The sequence below is a fragment of the Musca domestica genome, unplaced genomic scaffold (genome assembly GCF_030504385.1).
Source record: "Musca domestica strain aabys unplaced genomic scaffold, Musca_domestica.polishedcontigs.V.1.1 8, whole genome shotgun sequence".
Classification (NCBI taxonomy): Eukaryota; Metazoa; Arthropoda; class Insecta; order Diptera; family Muscidae; genus Musca; species Musca domestica.
In genome coordinates, this window is record NW_026712409.1 from 20,691,606 (window position 1) to 20,707,768 (window position 16,163).

General features: G+C 38.1%; 1 protein-coding gene across 3 annotated transcripts in view; it reads left to right on the forward strand.

The window, feature by feature from the left end:
• Positions 1–16,163, forward strand: part of LOC101899460 (uncharacterized) — a 61,692-nt gene that overhangs the window by 36,301 nt on the left and 9,228 nt on the right. For 2 of the 3 annotated variants that reach the window (XM_005178301.4, XM_059130878.1), the window contains 3 exons: positions 2,544–2,712; positions 12,648–12,904; positions 13,817–14,029. In XM_005178301.4, coding sequence (XP_005178358.1) covers positions 2,544–2,712; positions 12,648–12,904; positions 13,817–14,029 — 639 coding nt within the window. The remainder of the gene's footprint in view (positions 1–2,543; positions 2,713–12,647; positions 12,905–13,816; positions 14,030–16,163) is intronic. The other variant, XM_059130879.1, reaches the window with a different exon arrangement.

Below are 16,163 nucleotides of genomic sequence, written 5' to 3' on the forward strand. Positions count from 1 at the left end.
GAACCGACAGAACTATTATGCGTGCGCTAATTTTTATAACTATTGTTGGATTTTTTAAGGGTCACTCGTGACATGTTTACCCTCAGCCATATGGCTACAGAGGGTATACAGGGTGAGATTAAAAAACTGCAACAAAGTCAAACGCCATAATTTTTACATTTTTTTCTTACATTTTATTGAATGAAAGCAAAAAATGTCACATTTTAGAATAAGTTTAGATTTGTTCGAATTCGTCACCTTTGGCACAAATTATGGCCTTCAAACGGCCAATGAAACCGTCACACGCTGCCCGAATGTAGCTCTACGGTATTTTGGCCCATTCCCGGCGAAGCGCTTGCTTGAGGTGATCGACACTTTGGTATTTTTTAGTGTCAACCTAGCTTTCCTGACACAATAGTCCACCGGAGTGGTATCCGGAGATTTTGGTGGCCATTGTGAGCTGGAAATGAAGCGAAGAACCTAATTTTGTAACCAATCTTGGGTGGCGCGTGCTGAGTCCTGTTGGAATGTCCAAGATCTGCGGCCAAAATGTTTGCTTGCCCAAGGGTTTAATACACCCTCCAGAATATTTTCGCGATAATATTCGGCATTTATTCTGATGCCACAGTCGATTAATACGAGCGGAGAGCGACCATAGGCTCTTATGGCGGCCCACACCATCACCATGGCCGGTGCTTAAGTTCTGGTGGTCAACCGAAGGTGTACATTTTCAAATGATCTCTTTGGCAAGTAAACACGATCAGTTTGTTTTTTTTTTACAAACTGCTAGACAACGAGAAGGAATGTTTTCTCATCGGAGAAAACCAAATTCGGCGGTTCACCACTTTCGGCCAAGCGAAGCATCTCTTTAGCTCTTTTGAGTCTATTTTCTTTCCGTTGCGGTGTAAGTTCTTGCACTTTTTGGAATTTCAATTGCTTTACCCTGAGCTCATTTTTCAATATTTGCCGAATGGAATATTGCGATATGTTCACATCGCGAGCCATTTTTCGGCCACTGAGACGCGGGTTTCGATCAAGACGCTTCTTTAATTTTCGAAACATTTCTGCTGATGTTGCTGTTTTCTTCCGTCTTCTTCCTGGATGTCGGGCTACGCTACCAGTATCACAGTTACGAGCGATGGTACGAGACACAAAAGATTTATTCACATTTAAATGATGGATTGTTCTAACGATAGCCACTTGTGGTTTTCCAGCCAAATTTAAATCACACTATCACGCTCTAATTCCATCACGAAAAACTTTGTTTCCGGAAAATTCTCACCAAAATGCTTTTTACGCTTGTAAACAATGTAATGAGCTGTCACTGGAATAATTTTAACAGTTGTCGGACGAGTGGTATAGAAATGACAGCAGTCCGAATTTGGTTGCAGAATGTTTGACTAAACTCAATATCTAATATGAATATCGAACCACTTCCTGCAAAAAAGTGCAGTATTAATATTCTCTGTAACACAGTGTCTCTGTTTTAATGCATCCACTCTTTCTCCTACCTCTTCAAAAAAGTTCAACATTTTCCAAAATATTTTCAGATCAGGTCAGATGCGAAATAGAAAAATATTGGTTCACGCCTTCGGCATCATCCCAATAAAGGATAAACATTTTGAATAATCAAATCAAAATATATTTTATAATGAGACATGGGCTGAGGGTAAATATCTGTCGACATAACGGGCTGATTTTTTTTTTAAGTTGTCTTCAAGAAAATTCACTGATTTTTTTTAAATTTTCTTATAATCGTACAAACCAAAAGATAAATCAAGCATACCCACAAAAACTCTCTCTCCCTCTCTTTTGTGACGAAAAAAGCAAAGTTATTACAACAATGGTAATTTAAAGAGCAAATATTGAGTTTTTCTCTTCCCCCCTTTCACTCTTCTCGAAACAAAAATCCTACATTCTCAAGAGCCACTTATGAACCACACATGTTCCGGCTTAAAATAAGAAAAAAACTCACAACCATAGATTAAAAGTTTCGCCATAGACCACAAAGTCAAAGGATACCCCGAACTCAGCGCATTCATCAGCGCACTTTCAAATAAAAATACAAAAAAAAAAAACAACTACACAACTCTACAAGTTTCTCCTCCCACAGAGAGACATAAAAACGAACTTTGATTTCTCCAACGACAACTATAACGAAATGTCCAAAGACGAAGCTTGTTTCCTGGCAATAAAACGCAACTAAAAAGGAAAACTTTGTGGGAAATTTATTTTTCATTTTTTTGCGGTATAATCGAATTACACGGCTGCTGCTTGTCTTTGATTCAAACTTCCTCACATTCCACTCTCCTCCCCTCCATTTTTCTTGTCATCAGAGGTGGTGTGGCATTGTAAATCTTCGATTATTGCCATTGTGGCCAACAAAGAATCGACTTTTTGGCCAAACAATAAAAACAATTTAATGGTTTATTGTATTACAAATATTTGGGGAAAGGTTTTAGTGATGTCCACCAAAACTTTTGGCCATGGGAGTTTGGAGATTTTCTTTTGTCTTTTTTATCTTTTTTTAATCTTTGATTTTTGTTTTCTCCTCTTTTTTATAGTTAATCACCTTTAAAGATGGCAAAGTAGGTGTCAACTTCTTTGGCTATCATGCTGAGGCTGGACTTGGTGGCCAAAATTCGGGTAATGGCTTAGCTGGCGGCCTACACGCCTCCGCAGGAACCCCATGGGGTCAGAATGCCGCTGCCGGTTTGGGTGGTAATGTGAATGGTAAGTGGAAATTGATGAAGTGGAAAATCGCATTTACTATGTGGAAGGAAGGTGTCCGGTTTATTAGAAGAACAATAGTTTTTTAAGTATCAGGCTCATAGAAGAGCTCTAAGAGATCTTAGAGAGCTGTGAAAGTTATTTCAAAGACGTCATATGGAAGATATTTTAACCATAAAAGACCCATGAAAAAACTTATTTAGAGGAGGCCTCTAAAGGAGATTCTATGAATAGTCTTCAAGACATAAAAGATCAGAGACACTTAGACACTATACTTAGAAGACATTTGAAGGATCTTCTATGCAAGAAAGACTTTAAAAGGAATAAGGGATCACAGAAAGACCTTCTATACGTAAAAGGCCTTTGAAGGGTCCTTTATCCCAGAAAGACATTTAAAGGGTCTTCGTCGCCTTTTCCGCCCACGGAATAGCAATGAGAGGTCCTATTCAGCACCTTCTATCCAAAGAATACATTTGGAGAATCTTCTATTCATAATACTGTAAAAAAACTCAGTAGATTATGAAAGTAAGGCTAAAAATAGAAGTCACTTGTATCGACGTTTTGAAAGTTTACTTAAATATAGGGGACAAGTTATAATCTCTTCCGCAAATTTGGTACAATGACAAGTGACACGCTGCCCGAATGTTGCTCTGCGGTATTTTGGCCATTCCCGGTGAAGCGCTTGATTGAGGTGATCGACACTTTGATATTTTTTAGTGCCAACTTTGCTTTCCAAAATACTCCCGACACAATAGTCCAACGGATTGGTATCCGGAGATTTTGGTGGCCATTGTGCGCTGGAAATGAAGCGAGGAACATCATTTTGTAACCATTCTTGGGTGGCGCGTGCTGAGTGCAATGGTGCTGAGTCCTGTTGGAATGTCCAAGGTCTGCGGCCAAAATGTTTGCGTGCCCACGGATTTAATACACCCTCCAGAATATTTTCGCTATAATATTAGGCATTTATTCTGATGCTACGGTCGATTAATACGAGCGGAGAGCGACCATCGGCTGATATGGCGGCCCACACCATCACCATGGCCGGCGCTTGAGTTCTGGTTACCAACCGAAGTTGCACATTTTCAGCTGACCTCTTTGGCAAGATTGTTTACAAACTGCTGGACAACGAATGTTTTCTTATCGGAGAAAACCAAATTTGGCCAATCGAAGCAACTCTTTAGCTCTTTTGAGTCTATTTTCTTTCTGTTGCGGTGTAAGTCCTTGCACTTTTTGGAATTTCAATGGCTTTACCCCGAGCTATTTTTTTAAAATTTGCCGAATGGAATATTGCGATATGTGCAGCTCACGAGCCATTTTCGGCCACTGCGACGTGGGTTTTCGATGAACCCATATATAACTTCGACCGATTTGCCTTTTATTGTACACCAAACGTGTAATATTAGCCCAAATGCGATGGAATTGGGCACTTACAACCGAATTGAGTCTAGAAGCTAGTATGCCAATTTTGGAGAAGATCGGTTCAAATATAGCTATAGCTTCCATATATATTGTTCATCCGATTTGTTATATTTGTTCCCCACAGCCGTAATATGCACTCCGTAACAACGATATTCAGGAAAACATATCAAATACAGCTCAGAAATATATTTGCCAAATTCTATCGAGATCTGTTCAGATTTGGATATAGCTCCCATATATATCTTTATTCGATTTCAAGTTAATTGTGCACCAAATGGACAATAAAAGCCCGAATTTAAAAGATACAAATGACTCGGTATATTTAGTCCTTTGAACTTTAAATTATAGTTATAATCATAGCTTCTATTAATTGAATTCTCCCATAAAAACTTTTAATTGTTACGTGAAGCTCTACTAAATATGCAAAGTGGTGTAGGGTATCATCAAGTCGGCCCGCCCGTCTTTAAAACTTTCATTACTGGTTTTAAAATATTTTTTTTTTCCAAAAAACTGGATTTTTGAAGGACTTTCTGACTGGGAATCGTGATTAATCTTACAATATTTTTAAATGTCTCATATTTTTAAAAGTTTTTTTTTAATGTTGTGGATTTTTTCATTTTTTATTTAAGGACATTTTATATTTATAATATTTTTTTAAAGATTTCACTCTCTCAATAAAATCTCAGACAACTTTGCAACACATTAAAATACATTTTATTTCTTACTTTCCCTCTCATCCTGCTTTCCTCATTTGAGATTTCCGCAAAATAAGCTTCCGCAAAAAAACTCTCCCAATTCCCACGAAAATTATTCGCTTAATTACTCGCTCTCTTCCCTCTCTCTCACTCTCTTGTCTAAAGTAACACTTAATTACAACAACAGCAATCCACCAAATGATTAAATTTTCCATGTCCGGCGGAAAGTTGTTAGCACGATTTTTTCGTCAAGATAACAAAAGCAACAACAACACCAACAAAACTCCACACAAATCTGCATTATCTTTATACCGCCATTAATTAATATTATTAAAAAATTTTCCAAAAATAATTAATTTTATTTGTTTACATTCCTTCCTGGGCTCCCCTTCCTGTAAATGGTACCTTTGCTGTTGTCGCTTTTGTTGTTGTTGTTGATACAAAGGATTGTTTTGTTGCCTCAAAGTTCTATCCGCTGCTGCGGCTGCTGTTGTATCCTTTGTCCATTTAAAGTGTTAACCAACCAACCATCCAACCGGGAAAGTGCTAAAAACCGTCATGGTTTAACTCTTTACCGTCCAGCCTGAACTCCGCCAACGGCCAACATGTTGGCTGGCTGACAGACTGGCTCTTTGGTTGGTTGCCTGCCTGTCTGCCTGTCTGTCTGTTTGGCACGTTTGTTAGTTAGACAAACGTGCTTTGAAAATGGTTTAAGACAACCAAGGATTGCCACGAGTTTCCCAAAATGAATTATGTGCCTTGTCAATGGTGCCAACGGAAGGAGGAGAAGAAGTAGGTACTGTGGTTGGAAATTTTGAAAAATAAAGGTCAGAAGGTCTTCTCATGCAAAATGCAAGATGATCTGGAGGGGTTTAAATCCCCGAGACCACAGTGAGGGGCTGAAATGCGATCTAGCCAAACCCTTTTTTTCTCGGCCATCTCGAAGGGAGTAATGGTTTTAGTACAAACTTGGAACGAAAATGGAAAATATTGATCCACTCCTTTTAGGATTTCCAACAAAAGTAGAAAACAAGCAAAAGAATGTATAGCATATATAAAGCGAACGAAGTTCCCGTAGAATAATCCAAACTTGGTAAATTGTGATATTTATATCAGATGGAAAAATGCGAGCACTAATTCTCGTACCTAGCCCCCTCCCACCATAATTTCTGGACCAAAAATCACGGATCTTTTTATACCACATTGTGGTAAGGTATTATGGCTTAGTGCATTTGTTTGTAACATGGAGAAGGAATCGACATAGACCCATTGTTATTTTCGAGGATCTTCATAGAAACACTTTCTGAGTCGATATATGGATGTCCTTCCCCTGTCCACGTCCAAAATGCAGGTCGCATTTATTATCCGATTGAGATGAACTTTTCCAAACAAAAATAGATTGGCCCATGCACGAACCCTATTGAAATTGGTGAGTATCGGTTCAAATTTTGATATAGCTCCCATATATGTGGTCAACCGATTTCGGGTTAACTGTGCACCAAATGGTCAATATTAGTCAAAATGACCTGAATTTTGGCACATCCGACCGAATTCAGTTTAGAAGCATGTATGCAAATTTGGTCAACATCGGTTCAGATATAGCTATAGCTCCCATATATATGTTTCATCCGATTTTGGGTTTTAAGTCCCTCACATGCATATTATGCACTCCACAAGAATGGTACCAGAAATGGTTTGGTACCAGATATCAGATACAGCTCAGAAATACATCTGTAAAATTTTATCGAGATAGGACCAGATTTGGATCTAGCTCCCATATATAGCTTTATCCGATGTATGGTTTATTCTGCCCCAAATAGCTAATATCAGCCCAAATGGATTAAATTTTGGAAATTCCTTCTGAATTCATGCAAGAAATAAGTACCTCAAATTTGGCGAAAATCTGTTCAGATATAGCTATATCTCCCATATTCAGGGTGAGATGAAAAAACTGCATTCAAACAAAAGGCTGCTGTTATTTCTAAGCCACCGCAAGTGGCTATCTTTAGAGCATTCCAGCGTTTAAACGTGAATAAATCTTTTGTGTCTCGTACTATCGCTCGTTACCGTGAGGTGATACTGGTAGCGTAGCCCGACGTCAAGAAAGTGGACGGAAGAAACCAGCAACATCAGCAGAAATGGTTCGAAAAGTATAGAAGCGACTTGATCGATATCCGCGTCGCAGTGGCCAAAAATGGCTCGTGAGCTGAACATATCGCAACATTCAATTCGGCAAATATTGAAAAATGAGCTCGGGGTGAAGCCATTGAACTTACACCGCAACAGAAAGAAAATAGACTCAAAAGAGCTAAAGAGTGGTGAACCGCCGAATTTAGTTTCCTCCGATGAGAAAGCATTCGTTGTCCAACAGTTTGTAAACAAATTAAATTATCGTGTTTTCTTGCTAAAGAGGTCAGCTGAATATATGCACCTTCGGTTGGCCACCAGAACTCAAGCGCCGGCCATGGTGGTGGTGTGGGCCGCCATAACAGCCGATGGTCGTTCTCCGCTCGTATTAATCGACCGTGGCATCAGAATAAATGCCGAATATTATCGTAAAAATATTCTGGAGGGTGTATTAAAGCCTTGGGCACGTAAAAATTTTGAACGCAGACCTTGGACATTCCACCCAAGAATGGTTACAAAGTGAATTTCCTCGCTTCATTTCTAGCGCACAATGGCCACCAAAATCTCCGGATACCAATCCGTTGGACTATTGTGTCTGGAGTATTTTGGAAAGAAAGGTTGGCACTAAAAAATATCAAAGTGTCGATCACCTCAAGCAAGCGCTTCGCGGGAATGGGTCAAAATACCGCAGAGCAACATTCGGGCACCGTGTGACGGTTTCATTGCCCATTTGAAGGACATAATTCGTGCCAAAGGTGACCAATTTGAACAAATCTAAACTTATTCAAAAATTTGATGCTGTTTCCGATATTTTTTGCTTTCATTCAATAAAATTTAAAAAAAATGTAAAAATTATAGCGTTAGACTTTGATGCAGTTTTTTATCTCACACTGTAAATATGTATTCTACCACTGTGCAAACTTGAACGCATCTTATTGTTCCCTAGCCGAAATACGTAATTCATACTCTTTTGCGCTGGCTATTGTCTTTCAATATTTTCACCAATTTACACTTTAAACGCTGTACTTGTTATCGCTTTGGTTAATTACGAGAATGCTGTTGAAGAAGTTTTCTGGCTTTTTCTTCGAAAATTCTTGAAAGTTGGTTATTTTGGTGGAACTTTCTAATGCGCTCGAAAAACACTTTTTGCCACCCTTCCCAACGGTTGGCCAAATCGTCTACAATTATTTACGCTATCGTCGCTCTGTTTAATTAATTTCTCTGGCACATTGACAAATGTGGCCCTTGGCATCCATTTACATGATGGGGATTTGCCAACAACAGCAACAACAAAAACTTGCAATCCTTTTTTTCTGCGTTCTCTCCACAAACATTAAGATGACCGTACCGAAAACGGAAACAAAAACAATGTTTCTTTGTTAGGACAAAAAGCACCTCATGGACCTGTTTGGCTTTAAATTGTTAACTCTTTTTCTTCCATTGCCTCTCTCAATCATTAAAACGAATTGTCGAACTTTTTCAATTAATCTACTGTTCCAGAGAGAGAAGAGGAGGGGAGGGGTTCCTCTCCTGGCAACAACAAAAAAAGAAACGTATCTCCTTCAGTGCCATGTGGAATAATTGTTATAAATCTTTAGCGAATCTCTAAAAAAATATATATATGACGAAGGTAACAAATGCTTTTAATGGCTTTAAGTTAAAAATTTTCAGTGGAAATTTCCACTGATACAATTGTGCGCCTCACCCTTGCCCTCGTGGCATTTTAAGTCAAAGGCTTAGCGCTTTTAATGGAGTTGAAAGTAAATTAAAAATCTTAAGAGTGCAAGAAAGAGGTCTACACAGTACAACCTCTCATGGCAACCCAGAGATTTATTTCTCTTTAAAGGGTTTTATAACTAAACAGAAAATGATAACAATTGTTCGGGACTAATGGAATTGTTCTGTACCAAACAATATTTCAATTGTAAAGATAGCAAAAAAATCTATCCACTCTTCATTAATCATGGCAATGCATTCTATTCATTGCAAACACAATCTTGTCCAGACATCTCTAAAACATCGAATAGATATGAATTCCATGTATTCAATCACCTTAAAAACCAACTAAATGGCAAAGAACAATTAAAAACTCATAGAGAAAATCATTTGGGCGCCAACTTTTTACGAAAATACAATTTTTGCTGCCCTAAAGGGCAAAAAATGGAGGATTTTTAAAATACACGGTATAGGTAAAACATGTTTTAGGTAAAATATGTTTTATACTTATTTTTTACATATAGAGGGTGAGATAAAAAAACTGTGTCTGGAGTATTTTGGAAAGCAAGGTTGACACTAAAAAATACCAAAGTGTCGAACACCTCAAGCAAGCGCATCGCCGGGAATGTGCCAAAATACCGCAGAGCAACATTCAATGACAGTTTGAAGGCCATAATTCGTACCAATGGTGACCAATTCGAACAAATCAAAACTTATTCTAAAATTTGATGCTATTTCCGACATTTTTTGCTTTCATTCAATAAAATTAAAAAAAATGTAAAAATTATGGCGTTTGACTTTGTTGCATTTATCTCACCCTGTATATGAGAGAAATTCTATCTCTTATTGAGAGAAGAATCTTCTTTAATAAGGAAGTGATGAGGAGGATGTGCAGAGACGAGAGGTATAGAAGTTTTCGCTTCTATAAAGTGAATACCGATTTAAGATTTCATCTACAGAGAAGATAGACAATAGGTAAGGCATATCTCTCTTAAAAATCTCTCTTCTATACCAAAGAGGATTTCTTCTACAGATGGAAAAAAAAATCTTCAAATGACACAAAACACGCAAAAATCTGGCAGAAACCCCCTCTTTTCTAAAGAGAAGAGCCATATTATATCAATAGAACATTTCTCTCATTCTACAGAGAAAAAAGTTTTTACCATCAGATATAAGAATTTTCTTGTAAAGGTTGAAGAGCCCTAAAATACTATATATTTCTATAAATAGAAAAATCTCTTCTGTATTGAGTAAAAGTCCCTTTTGTAGATGGGAGAGTTCTTCTCTACAAATAAAGCTGCTCTCTTCAATAAATAGAAGGCTTCTACAAATGGGAAATAAAATCCTTATAAAAACAGAGGAGTCCTCGAAGAAACGAAGTAGAATATATTTTTTCTTGAAAAGAAAAATTCCCATTTTTACAAAAAAAAATCCAATCTTCTACAGATAAAGTTTCTCTCTTTTGGAGTTTTTTGTCTCTTAGATAGCAAAGCTTTTTTCATAGATGAATATTGTTTGGATGAAGAATACTCTATTGAAAGAAGAACTCGCTCTACATTTTGATTGATTTCTTTGCAATGCATAGATAGGTCGTCCTCTATACAGAAGAGCTCGTTTCACTCCATAGACTATAAAATGCTCACCTGTGAAATGAAAGCTCTCTCTTATTGATAGAAGATTCTTCGTCGCTAGGAAGAAGATTTTTCTCGATGGGTAGAAGGATAATTCTCTCCTATATATGGAAAACTTGTCTTCTACATAGAGAAAATAGATCTGCGCAAGACAAAAAAATCGTCTGTGGATGGAAGAGGTTGACGACTCATATCTACAGGCAGAAGAGCTTTTTTGTAGAGGAAAAAGGTTAAAAAGGAAACGGCAACAAAGTTAAACGCCATCATTTGTACATTTTATTTTAAATTTTATTGAATGAAAGGAAAAAAAGTCGGAAATAGCATCAAATTTTAGAATAAGTTTAGATTCGCCAATGAAACCGTCACTCGATGCCCGAATGTTGCTCTGCGGTATTTTGGCGCATTTCCGGCGAAGCGCTTGCTTCAGGTGTATTTTTTAGTGCCAAACTTGCTTTCCAAAATACTCTAGACACAATAGTCCAACGGATTGGTATCCGGAGATTTTAGTGGTCACTGTGCGCTGAAAATGAAGTAACCATTCTTGGGTGGCGCGTGCTGAGTGCGATGGTGCTCCTGTTGGAATATCCAAATGTTTGCGTGCCCAAGGCTTTAATTCACCCTCAAAAATATTTTCGCGATAATATTCGGCATTTATTCTTATGCCACGGTCGATTAATACGAGCGAAGAGCGACCATCGGCTGTTTTGGCGGCCCACACCATCACCATGGTCGGCGCTTGAGTTCTAGTGGCCAACCCAAGGTGCACATTTTCAGCTGACCTCTTTGGCAAGTAAACACGATAATTTTGTTTGTTTACAAACTGCTGGACAACGAATGTTTTCTCATCGGAGAAAACCAAATTCGGGAGTTCACCAATCTCGGCCAAGCGAAGCAACTCTTTAGCTCTTCTGAGTCTATTTTCTTTCTGTTGCACTTTTCGGAATTTCAATGGCTTTACACCCGAGCTCTTTTTTAAATATTTGCCGAATGGAATATTGCGATATGTTCAGCTCACGAGCCATTTTTCGGCCACTGCGACGCGGGTTTCGATCAAATCGCTTCTTTACTTTTCGAACCATTTCTGCTGATGTTGCTGTTTTCTTCCGTCCACTTCGTTGACGTCGAGCTACGCTACCAGTATAAGTATGACGGTAACGAGCGATGATGAAAGACAAAAGATTTATTCACATTTAAATACTGAAGTGCTCTAACGATAGCCACTTGTAATTCTCCTGCCAAATATAAAGAAATCACACTACCACGCTTGAATTCCATCACGAATAATTTTTTTCTGGAAAATTCCCACCAAAATGCTTTTATACGCTTGCAAACAATATAATGAGCTGCCACTGGTATAATTTTAACAGCTGTCGGACGAGTGGCTTGGAAATGACAGCAGTCTGAAGTTGGTTGCATTTTTTTCATCTCGCCCTGTATATGGACAAATTGTGTTCTACATTGAGAAAAATTCTCTTCCGAGAGACAAAAATATCATCTATGGATAGAAGAGGTTACAAAAGAGAGTTTTTTTTTATTATGGGTAGTAGCTCTTATTTACGTTTTTTGTAGAGGAAGAAGTATCCCCAATATAGAGAACAGCGCTCTTTTCTGGAGAAAAGAACCCTCTTCTATATTGAGAGGAATTCTTCTTATGTAAGGAATAGCTCTCATGTATGAAGAGAAGGCTTCTCACCTATAGAACGATAAGCTATATTTTATAAAGAATAGAACTCTCTTCTATAAAGAGAATAATTCTCTTCTATTTATGGACAACTTCTCTTCTTCATAGAAAAAAATTCTCTCTTCGGAGACAAAAAAATCATCTATGTTTGCTAGAGGTTACATAGGAGACTTATTTCTTTTATAGGTAGTAGAGCTCTTATCTAAAGATAGAATAGCTTTTATTGCAGAGAGAAGAACTATCTTCTCTACGGAAAGAGTTCCCTTCTATAGAAGATAGCTATTCTATAATGAGAATAAACCTCTACTATATATCTGTGAATTATCTCTTATAAATAAAAGAACCACACATAGAGAACAACTCACTTTTGTGGAGAAAATAACTCTCTTCTGTATAGAAAAGACTTCTCCCCATGTAAAGAACAGCTCTCTTTTATGAAGAGAAGAGCTCTCATCTTCTCTTCTAGAGACTAAATGTTTTATATGTATTGAAAAACTATCTTCTATTTATAGAAGAACTCTCTTCCAGAAAGTTCACAAAAAACTTTTTTTCTGTGGATTGAAGAGGCTATCGAAGAAAGTTCTTTTATATCCACTGAAGAGAGCTATTTCGTTTAAAAAAAAAGCCTTTCGCATGTCTTACCTCATATTTTAATTCTTGTCCTTGCAGGACGTGCCGCTGGCGGTTTATATGCCGGAGCCCAAGCATTGCCCGATGTTGGTGCCAGTGCGGTTTTAGGTGGCGATACTTCCAAGGGCGGCTATGGAGCCTCCGAAGCATATGTTCCCGGCAAGGTCAGCCATCGTTCACACAATGTACAGTTTGAGCAGGCTACACAAGCTGTGTTGACCAATGAAGTCCCAGTTACAGATGGCCCCAATGTTATCCAAAAAGTCAAATCGAAGAGATATCGTGGTGATGCTGCTGTAAGTAGATGACTTGTCGATTTTTAAATATGTGTTCTAAAATTCTAGACAATTTGTAGTGACATTTTGTTTAGACGAATTTTGAATGTACAGTGGAACCCCATCCTCCCTCCCCTCCCCTCCCCTCCCCTCCCCTCCCCTCCCATACTATTAAACATTTTTTTTCCAAATTTTCCTATGAGAGATATTTTGTCATCTAATTGGCTGGCAATGAAATATCCCACTGTATATTCAATTTTTGAGAATTTTGTATTTCTGTATGGTCCTATAATTCATTAAAATCATCTTCATTTAAAAATTTCATATTTTCGATTATCATTGCGATTATGACTTAACATCTCTTTATGATACCCCAAATTTATGACTTTTTAACAGTCAGATGTTAATGAGAATCAAAACATTGGCCGCAGTCGGCCAACACAAAATCTTGTCATTACGAAAACCATCAGCAAAACCGCAATTCCAATATCATCCACAGCCACCGAGAAAAGTGGATCCAGCAAATACCATGGAATTGCAGCAGGCAAATCATCAACATCGCCACCATCATCATCATCGTCATTAATATTCCCATCAGACCACCACAGCAGCCAGGCCACTGTGGATGGTGAGAATAATACCTTTAATCTCCTGGTTGACGATAAATCTCCATTATTATCACCAACGGCAACGGGGAACTCATTTGCTGCATCACAAGGCATTATTTCATCAGAGTCATCATCACTATCGTCCTCGTCATCCTCTTCGTTGCCATCATCGCCATCATCATCATCGTCATCACCGTCGCACTCATTAACTCATTTCAATCAAGACAATTATAGTGGAAATTTAAACGATGACGTCGATGACGACGACAAATCGACCATCATTGTACGACAACATAACCGAACTAAACTCCGCAATCGTCAACAGCACCAAACAGTCTTGCGACAACGGCTGCATCAACGCCACCCTCATCCCCATCAGCAACGTAAATTGCAGCGGCGCCTCAACAATGCCCACCAGGAACGTCAGCGTTCCAAGACCATTGTCCGTACGGTGGAACAAGTGAATGTTGCGGCATCCGACCAGCAAACCGACAATCATGGCGAACAATTACCGTATCAGGCAGGGAATTCGGAAAAGGTATAAACAAAGCCATGGTAGCATACATTGTGGAAGCCTTGGGGGAAGATGAAATATAAGACATGGAAAATACAAAGAAAGGGGAGAAAAGAAAGGAATTACAAATGGTTACTAGTGGTGGTGGTGGTAAAGGATAAACAAGAAATGAAAGGGAAACAAGTGTTGCAATATGTAGCTTTGTCATTGCTTAGAGTGTGATATGCAGACACATAGACACACGCATATATACTCAGTAAATCACACATACTCACACGCAGCCACAACACCTGGTTAACGGTTACACAAAATTACATGATTCCATTGTTGTTTTAATTGATATTTCCTGAAAGTTAAAAAGCAAAGGTCTTTCCACGATTCCTAAAGAGCAAAGACCTTGAGGAGGTCTTGGAATGGCAAAAGACCTTCAAAGGGTCTTGCATTAATCGTAGATTTCCAAAATTTCTTCCAGAGACAGAATGCATTTACAAAGTCTTAAAAATACTAAAGGCCTTTTCAAGGTCTTCAAGAAACGGAAGAACTTTGCCGGGTCTTCCTTAAATAGCAGACCTGTACAAGTTTACATACTGAAGACCTTTACCACGTTCTCCATAGACAAAAGACCTTAACAGGGTATTTTAGTGACCTAGATTAAGTACAATGTTATCCAAAGGCAGAGGATCTTCACAACATCTTCTGAAGGCAAAATACCTTCACTTGGACCACTATAGAACAAAGATTTTGTGGAAAATTTTCTAGAGAACGAATACTCTTAATATAACGTTTTTCTACCCTTCACCATAGTATGGAGGGTATATTAAGTTTGTCATTCCGTTTGTCACACCTCGAAATATCCTTTTTAGACCCCACAAAATACATATATTCTTGATCAGCATAAAACTCTATGTCGATTAAGCGATGTCCGTCCGCCTGTCCGTCTATGGAAATCACTCTAGCTTCCGAACGAATTGAAGTAGATTGATAAAATTATACTCAAATGTATATTATGTCTGCAGGACTTTTGATATTGAAAATGGGCCATGTAGGTCCACGTCTTCGTATAGGCCCCATATAACTGTACCTCCCGATATTCGGTATTTTGATTTGGTATTTGAAGTTCGTAATGGATACTACAGCCTAAGACAGAAAATTGTCTGTGCATGTCTACGTCTTCGTATAGCCCCCATATAACGGTACCTCCCGATATTCGGTATTTTGATGATTTTTGAGACAATATTCATCGGAATTGTTTCAAATTTGGTATTTGAAGTTCGTAATGGATACTACAGCCTAAGACAGAAAGTTACTTATGTAGGTCCATATCGTCGTATAGACCCTAATGTAACAGGTACATTTTATTGTTTTTGAGAATTGCCAAATTCGTTCCAAATTTAGTGGAGGGTATTCAAAGTTCGGCCCGGCCGAAGTTACAACTTTTTTACTTGTTTAATGGTCAAACGGCTTTATAAGGACTTCCCTGGAACAATGAACTAACAATGTCTTCTTTGAACCAAATGACCTCACAAGACGTTCTTTGAACCGAAAATCATTGAAAATCTTCTAATTTATGGACCGACACCTTTTCAAGGATTTTTTATAGAGAGAATGGCTATAGAATAACTTGTATAAGTCTTGGATCTATGGTATACCTACTAAAGCTTTTCTATGTATGGAAGACCTTGAGAAAAATTCCTTGGAAATATCTTCTATCTAGAAAAGATCTTGGGCCGGTCACCTGTAAATTACATTCGTTGTAAAGTTCTCTGTCTTCAACAGCTCTTCCAAAACTCATATAAAATGAATTTTGGTGGCGGAGTGCATCAGTAGTTGTGAGAGACTCTCTTGCTCTGCCAAATCAATTGTAAATGAAATTCGAGAGAGAATACGTGTGCTCTTCTGTGTATGGATGAAAGCTCTTCTGTCTGTGAAGAGCTTCTAAAGATTTTCTGTTAATAGAAGATCTTCTAAAGCTCTCTTGATTTTAAAAGCTCTTCCTCTTATGTAAGACTGGCGATTGGCCTCCTGTCTAGATAAGACCTTTAAAAGCTCTTCTGCCTATATAAATACTTACAAATCACTTTTATCCATTGAAGAACTCCTAAAGCTTCTATGCCTAAAATGTTCTAGATCGGTCCAGATTTGGACCAAATCAATTGAG